Source organism: Netta rufina, assembly GCF_964035555.1.
Source record: "Netta rufina genome assembly, chromosome: 5".
Taxonomy (NCBI): Eukaryota; Metazoa; Chordata; class Aves; order Anseriformes; family Anatidae; genus Netta; species Netta rufina.
Window position 1 is genome coordinate 46,484,173 of NC_140128.1, and position 12,125 is coordinate 46,496,297.

The following is a 12,125-nucleotide window of genomic DNA, read 5'->3' on the forward strand; positions in this document are numbered from 1 at the left end:
CTTGGTGTTAGTCTTCTTGCCATGCAAAGAGAAGTTACAAAGAAAATACAAAACCTCTTCCTTTGGCAGCAGCAGCAGAATGTTACTGTCCTGAGTACCTTGTAGAAGAAAGCACTAGATGCCCATGGTAAAGCACTGCCCTTCCTGGTAATTGCTTTTGGCCATGATTCAGTAAGAAAACTGAATCACATGCTTTGTCTCACAGAGGCCATGGATTTACTATGGCTGGTGTCATTCGCAAGGCAAGGGGAAAGGATGCTTGATGTGGCATTGCTTGTATCTGAAGCTTTTCTAACAGCTGTGATCTGGTTCTCTTTGTCTTAAATATCAACCATTAGCCCCTTCACTTCCACTTTTCGCCAATAAGATGAGTAACTGTCTATTAATTTCAGCAGCTATATCCTACAACCATTCCAAGCCATTATTACGTAACAGGGGAAACCAGCACATTCTTTCATTCTTCTTCCCTTCACTTCTCACAGATCTTTCTCCGCTTTGTCACACCACTTTTCCATATTTATACCTTTTTGTAATTATGCACCAGAGCTGGATGCACTATGGGGAGGGTGTGGTGATTCTTGTTAAGAAATTTTTCACTGCTTTCGACATTTCTTTGAGTGTTCTCAAATTCTGTTCTCAAGAAAGCCAACTGAATACACAACTGAGGACTTCAAACATGCTCTGTAAGCAGTCAGGACAGCTGTACATAAACTGGACATTTCCAGGACTGGATAGCACATCTCTCCCACCACTTCGGTTCAACACCCACACAAGACCTCCCATCATCTCATAAGAGAAAGGTGGATAAGGAGCCAACCTAGTACATTTTATAAAGTGCTGTCAAAGAAATACCAGAAAATCTCCTGAAATAAAAAGATGTTATATTAAATGATTTTAAGATACAGGACTCAAAAAGCACTTCCAATCTTCACAGCAGAGGTTGTCATCATGTGCATCACTTCTGCATGTTGAAAATACTTAATAAATGACTGAAAGCTTGACCTTTGTTTCTTTGTTTGTAAAAAATGAACTGTAGCCAGTTTCCAAGACTGCAAAACACTGTTTCTAGCCTATTAAAATACAGAATACTAGAATATTGTATAGCTATTAATATGGCTATTAAAATAGCTAGAATACAACAGCTATAACAGGCAAGCCCAAAGAACCATCCAGACGCCTGGGGAAGAGTATAAGAACAGGGCAAATCCAATCATACTTCCCTGGCACATTTCTGCAGCTTCCAGCAATTTGTGGCTAGGCAACTTCTTAAGCCAGCTCCAACCCCAACTTCCTGAGCCTGCCTTCACTGGAGAGGTCGTGCAGCCTAATCATCTTTGTAGCCTTAGATGGTCTTGAACCTGCTCTTCTCCTACAGCAGGTGGTTCTTCATTCTTCCAGTCCCTGCCTTGGCCTTCTGGAGCCCAAGCCATGTGGCTGGAGCTCTTTTTGGTGAAGACTAAGGCAAAATAGTCCTTATATACCTCATCCTTCTTCAAATCTCAGGTGACCAGGTCTCCTGTTTCCTTCCAGAGAGGGCCCAGAATTTCCCTAAACGTCCTTTCATCACCGATGTACCTATATAACCCATTCTTGTTGCCCTTGCTGAGCCTGGCCATATTTAATTCTAAAAGGGCTTTGGCTTTCCTAACCTGATCTCAGGCTGTTTGAACAATGTCTCTGCATCCCTCCCAGGCTATCTGTCCTTGCTTCAGCTCTCTGTAGGCCTTCTTCTTTTTCACATGTTGTGCAGGAAGGCATCCCACAGCACAATGACACGTGTCAAACAGCAGCATCTCTTTTTGCTCGTGCTGAACCTGCCTTTGGAAAATTCCACTTGATGCATAGCTCTCATGGGAAGAAACACTGAGCAACAGCTTCATGCTCATCTTCTCCATTCAGCTCCTGATTTAACAGCATTCCACGATACTCTTCCCACAATCCCCTCCCCCCCCCCCCCTTTTTTGTCTGACTGCAGACTCTCTGCTCTTTCTCTTCCACTGATGCTCTTCCTACAGTAGCATAATTAATAAAAGTATGAAATGGCTATTTTCTACTTTTTCCAGTTCTTGGTCTAATTTGGTAAAGTCACTAGAAAAACAGAAATGGGGTGCATTCAGGTCGTACACAGTGGCATAATGGTATTTCCTAATTCCTTATAATTGTTAACAGACAACTTTTTTGACCAAATACAAGAGAACACTAAGTCAGCACTTTCATGGGTTTACTACTCAAAAACAAGATCATGAGGGTATGTGTAATGGTCAACTAAGAGCCTGTCAGAAGAAGATTAAAATGTTTTTTTTTTTTTTTTCTTCCTGTGTGTTGCCCGATGTTTATCCGTACTAAATTTCATCACTTATTAGATCATCCAGTCAATCAGCAATTCAAGGTCTTTCTACAAATCAGGCCTCATTTTATTACTACAAATAACTTGGTACCATTGGAAAACTGTCATCTCTGTACACCTCTTTTGTAGATCCCATATGAACATGGAATATGTCACAGGCCCAAGCACTGGTCTTTCTGGGAACATGGGAGTATACTAGTTCTGTCTTCTCCTAGGACATCTTTTATATCTTTTTTTACTCTCAAGCAGTAATTTTTCCATACAAAGACCTCAGCTCTCATTCTGTTCTTTAAGAGTCTTTGACTAAAATGGGAATTACACAGGTCACTTTTTAATCTTATTGAAAAGATATAGAGCTACCTGTGGGACACTGCCACTGATTCCAACATTCTTGCCTTTTGCTACCCTGGTACTGCTCATGAACCCACCATACTCTTTACTAGAGCCTTTTTCTACTTTTATTAAAAATCTTTTAAAAGGCTATTTCAGGTACCAGCTTTGATGTGGAATGTGCTGATCACAAAACCATTGTGAATCACTCTTAAACTGGGGTTTGTCTTGTTTCCAGAGCACTTCCTTTCTGGGAGTAGTGGCTCATCACAGAAAGATGCTTTTTGAGTAGAAATTCCTTCTGTCTAGGGGCAGCCCTGACACTGTACTTGTGCTGCCATGTTTCTCTTGGTAGTCTCCAATGCAAGTCTTCTTTAATTAGACCAAAATCTCAGTCATTCTCCTGCCTGCCTGGCTGCTGCTACCAAATGGACACCCATTTATGGCCTCAGTACTTCCACCACCAATTTAAAAACTACAAAGTTGGATATATTTCACAAACCGGTTATTTGTGAAGTTTAACACCCTAGAAAACTGTCTCATAACTCTCCTTTGCATAGATCTTTTCCTTCAGTGTAGCACTCAGTTCTATTAGCTCCAAAAATTGTATGCTCTCAAATGAAAAAAAAAATCTGATAGCTTTTTTCAAATATTATTCCCACAAAACAAGTTACAGATGAAATTGTAGGCTTGTTTACAACTCAAATGTGTTTAATTCTAGTTATTTTTCTGAAAAGAAACAGTTTCCTAGAAGGAATTAAGATTTTTAAGAATTGTGAAAGATGGGTACTGCTTTTGAGCTCTGCTGTACCTTTATCATCCATCTTCTTAGGTTGTTTTGAGAAGCATCAGCCTCAGGGAACTTTGATTAGACATTTTTAGAGAGGTATTAGGAAAACATCCATACTTCTTGCGCAAAGAGGCTGCTCAAGTCTCTCAGTGTATATTGCAAAATCTTCCTCTTTTACATTAGACTGAGAATCACCTATGTTACCATACGGAGCCATTACCTTCACTTTTTTTCCTTTTCGCTTTCTAGCTTTACTTTAATGTTCTGCTTGTCTTTTTCACACACAGAAAAGTTCAAACCAAACAAAAGTCAAACCCTGAAAAAAAAAGTCCTAACAAGGACACAACTTTGCTGCAGGAAGCTTAAATTATAACTGAAACCAAAAACAAAGCCATAATCATGTGCTTCCCTTAGTATGCTACCCTGCAAACAGCTATTTGAAAAAAACAGTATCTTTTTTTCTGAAACTACATTTTTTTCCCCTTTAAAACCAAAACCAAAACCACCACACACTGTGTTGGACTCTAACTACAGGTTTGTAGCTGCCTTGATCCAGCCTATGCATCTTTGTATGATAGCAACTCTGGTAACTCCGTACAGAAGCATCACAGGACTCCTTCCTGGTGTAACTCAGTGATCAGAAAGGCCAGACCAAGGTTAAAAACAGCCAGATGCATGGCACAGGAGAGAACACAGCTGCTGTGCACAACAGAAGATTGCTCTTTTGGCATGCACTTGGAACCTGACCTGTTGTTTCCTCAGCTTTCTGGCATACTCCTTCCAACAGGTTCATATACCACAGTCTGTGTCTTTCAGGTGCACAGTGAACTACTGGGAAGTTTAAGAACATGAGTAGACAGCTTTTCTATATTTACATAGTTCTGATGTGAAGAGAAAATGGTGCCTCAACCTTCTTATAACAGAAAGCCAAAGTAAACTGCCTCAGCTTATGCCAAAGACCCAGACAGCCTTGCCATTGCCATACAAACTGACAGAAATGAAGCACTCACCTTGGGGATTTTGGCAAATCGCCCTACTCGAGTATCTCGGATGCTGGTTATATCCAGAATTTCCATTTCCTACAACAGAACAAGGACAAGGAAGGTTAAGGAAAGGAAGATGTAAAGACAAAACCATTGCAGAGCCCCCAGAAGCTGCAAAGCTGGTCTGAGCCAGTGCCCTTCGTTGGGGAAGAGCACTCCAAACAGGAACAACACAGGCAGGGGAACATCAGCTGCTGATATGCTGAGCTGGCAGGCTGGTTAGCATAGAGGCAGTGTTGGTCTGCAGCGCCATCCTTTTCAGGGTGAGACCCTGTGTGGATTACAAAGGCTCTGACACTGGGGTGAAATGAAACTCCTGTCTACCCATACAACAGGCCTCCGTTTTCCTGTCTTGACCACCAGATTCTGGGCTTCAGATATGGACTGTAGTCACAGTAGACCTGAGTTGGCCCAGACATCCAGGCAGAAACAACAGGAGTGGCAGAGCCTGGGCAGTATTTTTGCCAACCTTGGCAAGCAGGGAATGGGAACACCACTACAGCTGCATTTTCACCTCAGGGTACAATGGCAGGATGAGGATACTGAGCTAGAGCTGGGTAAATAAAACCCAAGAAAGCAGATAGTGTGACTTTTGAAATGAAAATGGTGAATCTAGGCAGAGCTGTGGCAGAACATGAAGTGCTCAGTAAGCACTGCAGGGGAAGAGCACAATGGTGGTGTGAGCCAAGTGTTCATCCTACTCTGTACCATTTGGATCAATTTAAGGAGACAGGTACTGCAGAAAAAGCATGCACATGGATTTGATGCACACGTAGCCTTTCCTACTCTACTATTACATTCTCTCACTTCTGTACCAGAGTCTAGTACTGGTTGTTGAGACAGGAACTCATGTCATGCGAGGGAGTATATGATATGCATAGAGGTTTGAATGGGGAAACTCCTCCCCAGCAAACAGTTTATACATCAATGCAATCCAGAATCTCCTGTCAGTGATATTATGAACCTGTCTTTTGCCTTCACACAATCAACACAGGGCAGCTGAGCTGGAAGGCAGGCAGCACCACTTCTCCCAACAAGCCTCCTGAAGCAATTCACATGGAGGACATTCCATGAGCTTCCCTGGGCAGCCCACTCCACATCCTCACTGTCCCTGCTACTGGCTAGTTGCTGTGTTTATTTTGTTTGTTCTTTTAATATCCAGCCTGAATTTCCTTCCTCTGTTACTAATTTACCTGCTCACAACATATCTGGAGAACAAATTATACTTGTTGCAGCAGATATTATTTTCCAAGATTGTAATAAAGAACAATGTGGATACCGTGTCTTCTGGCTGTATCCCCACTTTATTGTCAAGCAGGATGGAAATGTTAGTGCTAACCTCACTCCTTTTTGGTTCCCTAGCACAAAAACAGTGCAGCTTTTCCTTGCTGCTTATGACAAACAGATTTCAAGACGAGTCAGCCATAGAAAGATTAATAATCCATATGAGTTCAGCAACTGAACGAAGAACTCATGCTCTGTCTGTACCAGCACATCTCTTGTGCCTGGTCACTGTGCTTGTCAGCCTGCACATGACCTTTTCAAGCCTGCCCTAGCTCCTTCTGGCAGCCAGCATTTGCCCACCACCCTTACTAGCTCACACACACTCTGCGGATTCCCTCAGAGGGAAAGGCACCAAATGCTTGCCCAAGTATGTAAACCATGCTGTTGCTCCACTGCAGTTCTCAAAATTGTTTAGTTTATTTTAAGTGCTAACCAATGGCATTTTCCAGAAAAATGAGACCCCCCTGTCTGGGTCTTCGCATGTCAGCTGGCTTCCTTATCCCAGCAGCTTTCCTAAGTAATTAAATCCCTCACACGACTAACCCAGTGAAATACTTCACTTCTGATAGGTGATAACAGCTCCCCTGGCCCATTTTATGCATCTCCAAGTGCTACCACTTCTTGATGCTTGTCTGGAACCATTGCAGCCTAACTTCTATCACCAGGAGTGAGCACAGCCCTTGAAAAGGAGAATGAGAGTGACGGAGAGGGCTGAAAGACAAACACATCCTCTGCAGGGATGTCACAGTCCCCAGCCGTGCAATATTGTATTCTCAGATGTTAGGGCTGCGTGGCAGTGCTTTGCCCAAGCTGGCACTGGGGCACAATCTTCTGAGAATTTAGAGCTCACCAAAAGACGTCAGGCCTCTTGGCCAGCGTACTGTGGAGGAACACCATCTCTGCCTTTATCTACCATGCCTCTTTAGCATGTAGGTCATGAGGAGGAAGTAGCACTGAACCACAGCTCTGCTCTGGAAAGCAGAAGTAAACCCAGCCTTCCACCTCCAGGCAAGCCAGACCTCTCCACCCTTTATTGTTACCCATCAGCAAGGAACAGAATTCTATTTCCTAAAATTGTGGCATCTAACTCCCCTCTGGCAGCCAGCATCCTGTGCTTTATCTCCATCAGTGTACGCACCACCTTGGCCTTAGAAGAGTACAACTCACTCTCCAGACCTGATGTAGTCTCTACACCACTACCTTTATTATTTATAAAGATAGCAGGTCAGTTAATTACACCACAGGCTACACAGAAGGTACGTTAGCCGCTGCTGCACACACTTAACTGCACACTTATAGCTGTTTTTATTCTAGCTGCACCATTGTATTGGAATGAAGAATCCTTCAGCAAGCTGGATAACAGCGATATCAAGACTACTCCTTTCTGACAAGTCCTTTGAAACACATGTAGTGAACTTCACACGTATAAGACTGTTTTTGCTTGTCACACTGAATGGCCGTGCTCACCTCTGGCACATTCACAGCTTAGTTTTCTGCTCCTGCTGGAACTCTGAAGATAAATTGGCCACTGAATAAGCACTAAACTTCCAGGTCTGTTGTGTGGGGTTTCCTGCTAAGTGGAATGAGCATGGCTGCTTTCCTGTGTGCAGTACTCCAGCACTTCTGGTGTTCTAATTTTGCACAAACTTGAATTGACTATTTGGAGACCAACCTGTGAAATCTCAGCACTTACCTTATTCTGATAGGTCCAGTATAAGTAAAAGCCCTTTGGATCCACCCGAAGAATCACAGGAGAAGCATTTGCTGTTTCCTGACCAAAACAAACAACAAAAAAAAGACACAAAAGGTTAGCACCTTATGTGATTTGGGGAATCCATCATGGGATGCAATATTCTCAGTTAAAATATAGACCCAGTCGGGTGAATCATCTTCTGATTTATGGAAAGAACCAGATTATTTCAGTACATCTCAAGCGTAACAGCGTGAGGCTACAGAAGCTGATTTCTGCTGAAGCCTGGGTCTCACCTTACACTATGCGTTTAGCTAAAATAACTCTTGGGACATTTCTATACAATTAATAGAGAAGAAAGTTCCTGTAGCTGTGACTATTTCATTTGAACTGCCTTCCCTCCAAAGCACCTACTCCCTCCTGAGCTCCAGAAGGAGCCTAAGCCAAGCATAGATGACATTCATCTGCGACACCTACCATCTAGATATCTATTTGTGCTAGTTACCTAGGCTCTCTTTACAGTCCATGGGGATCTAGCCAGGAGGAGTTCAAGGAGGGGTCCATCTAATACAACAGATGAGTCTACTTTAGGAGGTTCTTAAACTCCATGGATTATATCTAAATGGACTATAAGAACCACATCCTATTTAAACACCCAGAAAGTTAGATAAAAACGATTTGGGGCTGATACAGAATCCTGTACACCAGGGCGGGGGCCCTCCAGATCAGAATGAAGGCACAAACTGCAAAGGAAACAGGCTGCTGCGAGGTTGCATACTTTGCCTCTAAATAATTACGCTGCTTCTGCATTTTCAGTTAAAGGCAACTTCACAGACAGTTCCAACACAATGCCCATTCCCATCTCCCACCAAGCCTGTGCTGAGAGATGAATTAGCACGAGCTTTTTGGAAACAACGGTAAAGAGTGCGCAGTGCCTCTGCTTGGGGCCAGCCCATCTGCTCATTCAGTCTAGTGGGCTCCTGACTGCATTTGACCTCTGGTGGTAGAGATGATAGGATCGCAAGGCCTATCAGTCATTTCTAAGAAGGCTTCAAATTCACTTCAGGAAGTTGAAATACTCAGTTAGTGAGTTGAAGCCAGTAAAGAATTTGGAGATTGTATTGGTCATTTGGCCTTGGGTTCTTCAGTTTGCTATTGAACTCATATTTTGCCCTAAAATATATCTTTATTCCCAGGGACCTCCATTTCCAGATTCATTATACTCCTTGGGCTGTGACCACTACAGTAAACTGCCCGTGCCATAATGAATCATATGTTCTTCTTTGACTCCCTGTCTTTCTCATACTATACTGGGGACAACGTTGAGCTGCACAGCATCACGCCTATGTTCCCAGAGCTCTCAGCTGGCTCTCTGAACACATGGCCTCATGCCATGAAGAGCAGAAACACTGTTCTACTACTACTAAATATTGTGTCAGGTTTCTAGATAAACCTTATCTCCTACAAAGCAGCTTGAAAATAAGTTGAGGCTGCAATAAGTACTGCCAAAAGGCATGCACCTGATCAGGGACATGGATGGCAGTGGGGTGCAGGTACACTCTCCCACAGGGTGGCTCCTTGGCAAAAAAAAGAGCTGGTGAATTCCACAGCAGATAGTCCCACAGCCAAACTGGCTGCTGCTCACACTGTGGAATTCAGTTCTAGGACAAAAAAGAAAGCAAGTGTTGTCTGGTAAAATCCTGTAATGTGGGTTCCATAATCTTAAATGGATAGAAAACATCTTTGCTTGTACTCAGAAGGTTAAGAGTCAGCATGGAGCCAAACCCATACACATCTGTTCCACTTAAAAGCCATCTACTACATTCAACCTTAGATATTGCAAGGGTTCCCAAGCTGATTCTCCCTCTTCTGGCTGGCAACCCCAGAACACTGGATACTAGACAAAGCCCAGCAGAGTTGCTCCATAGCTCAAGATGTTGCATGCTAACCCAGTGGGGATGGGTCAGAAGAATCCAGCCTAGCCTGGATCCTATCACACTCTCCTATAGAGAAGACATTACAAATGCTGGATAAGGTACAGGCAGCTCAGGGCGGGGCGTGGAGAGTGTTTTTGCTTTTCTTGAGAACCTGCTGGGTACAATGAAGGCCTCAGTGCTCCCCAAAACTACAGTGATGTAAGGAGCCAATCTGATCTACGTTCATTCCTTTGCCTCATTTATTGTAGAAAGAGGTCAAACCTGTTACCAACAGCATGGTCAGGTCACCTCAAAGAGTCAGACAATAAAACCAACACAGGTTCCATGACCCCTGAAGCTCTGTTTTTACTCTGACCCTCCACTAGCAACCCAACAGCCTGGAGCTCTTTCCATTTTCCTTTGCAGCCTGCTGTAACTGTAGAGTAGGAAAGCATGATGAGATGGAGCAACGTGACCAGAACAGACTACCTAAAGGCTTTTATAATTATTGGACATCAGGTTTCTAAGTCCAGTAATTAGACAAAGCCTTTTCAGGAGTGCTTACAGGTCTGTAAACCTTGGGCAAAAATCCACACGGGACTTGAGCTCCCTCATTCCTATTTGCTGTTGCAACCACAAGCACTTTGTCAGTCTTGGAAGTCCAGCTCAATTCACCCTGGGCTTCAAGGGAACCTGACTGACCCAGAAATTCCCAGTGTATTTAACAACTTCAAGTTTTGGGGAAAGTGATCCCCCTGGACTGAGCATAGAAAGTCAGCAGCGATTTTTGGTAAAGCTCAGCCTTTGATTAGGCAAGTTTGGCTCCTGGTATCCTCAGAAGCTAAATCCCTGTTCAAAAGCAAAGCAGCCACAAGTACATTCCACAGGCAATGGCCCTGCTGGGAAGGAAGGGAGGGCTGCTCTTTCCACCAAAACCTGGTGTCATCTTCCTGCTTATGGAGAGCTAGTGGAATAATTGTCCAGTGATATTCCAACAAGTGTTCCTCAGCACTCATCCTTCCTGTCAGCAGTATATTACATTACTTTCTCATTTCTTTGTGCTGCTGGACCACCCCTGCTTATGCTGCACACAAGTGATCTACCTCCCCCGCATGCACTGCCTTGGGACTTAAAACTCTATTCCAGTTTTACGCCCACAAAAGCAGGCACTAATCCCTCCTGTGTTGCTGTGGGAGGCTCCTTCTAACGAACCTCATTTGCAACACCACATCAAATGCTTCCCCCAGATCTCGGTGAATGATCATAACCTGGCCTGCTCCCTGGCTTACCAAGATTCACACTCGATGGCACGCACATCAAACTCCAAACAAGATGGATGGGCAGCTGCCATCGCCTTGCCTGGGTGTGTGGGTATTAGGGGAAATACTCTTTGCCTTCTTAGAAAATGAGGAGGGGAACTATTACACCCAAATTAACTCTTCTGCTGATCCACGCTTTCTTCCCCTCCCAATGAAAGGCAAAACGAGACTGCAAACCAGGCCTTTTGAAGATACAAGAGAACACAGAGCTGAGGAGAGAAGCAGCTTTTTACAGCATCCACCGAGGCTCCGGAACTGCTAAAGCCCAGGCCCCTCGTTGCTCGGCCACCACATGTTTGGTAGCTCACAGACCCGCAAGCCAGGCAGTCACGAAAGGACATGGCTCGCCCAGATCCACTCCAGCAGCAGGACTGTAAGAGGAAGCAACTTGGAATCTGATTGCCTCTCATCTGCAAAGCATGGAGAGCCCATGCAGCAAGTAAATCCTACCCCTCGCACTCCCCAGATGTGTCCAACAGCAGCGTGTGCCTCAGCCCGGGGAGGCTGCCAGCCGGGACTGCCTTCCTGAGGGCTGGCTCGCACAGAGCAGCAGGACCCAGGGGTCCTACACCTGCTGAACTGAGACCCAGCAGCACACTCCTTCCTTCTGGCCTCCCCAAGAACAAGAGATGCAGAAGTCACGTCACCAACTCCCAACATGTACGCCCTTCAGTTTTGGCCCTCAACTCTCCTGTTCTTCTCAGCTCACTCTCCTTCCTCAAACATCACTGCTCTCAGGTATGCCAGTGCCTCATCGCCCCCCAGCTGAACATACACACTCCCAGGCCACCACAAACCCTGCCCGAAACACGCCACCTGCCCCACCACCATGCTTACAATCTAGAGAAGCAAAAGCCCCGGTACTCACATCATCCCATTTGATGAAGCGCTCGCCCTTGGACAGATACTCCTTCACCTCCGGGGGCTGCAGGACAGGGGTAAGCATTGACATTGTCCCGTAGCTGTGCTCCTCAGCTAAAAGAAGCAATAGGAGTAGCACAGTTTGTTCCTCGTTGGCCCCCTCTCCTCTATCTCTGCCTCTCACATGGCAAGGCTCTCTGCCATCTCCACTGTTGGCATCAGAAAGCAAACAGCCTCTTACATCCCGGCCAAATTTAGGAGGGGCAGTGACAGGCAGGCGAGGACCGACGAATCTGCATTGTAAATCAACAGCTCTCCAAACAAGCACGAGAAGCTCAGCCCAAGGTCACCTAGAGGGAAGCCTGCGATGAGCGGAGATGCCCGCGTGGGCACACATGCACGCACACCGTCTTTCCAGGAGGGACCGACTCCTCGGGGCCGTACTTGTGAAGCACACGGTTTGCAGCACTTCCGCAACTGAACTTCCTTAAATGTTCTCTTTGACAAAGTGCAGGCATTGCCAGTTGACACTCAAAACTATTTCA

General features: G+C 44.8%; 1 protein-coding gene across 1 annotated transcript in view; it reads right to left on the reverse strand.

Moving 5' to 3' along the window:
• The window catches only part of PLCB2 (phospholipase C beta 2), a 49,333-nt gene extending 37,448 nt beyond the window's left edge, over positions 1 to 11,885 (reverse strand). The window contains exons 1-3 of the mRNA XM_084287395.1: positions 11,588 to 11,885; positions 7,488 to 7,565; positions 4,478 to 4,546 (exon numbers count right to left, since the gene is read on the reverse strand). Coding sequence (XP_084143521.1) covers positions 4,478 to 4,546; positions 7,488 to 7,565; positions 11,588 to 11,671 — 231 coding nt within the window. The 5' untranslated portion in view covers positions 11,672 to 11,885. The remainder of the gene's footprint in view (positions 1 to 4,477; positions 4,547 to 7,487; positions 7,566 to 11,587) is intronic.
• Positions 11,886 to 12,125: the final 240 nt, after the last annotated feature.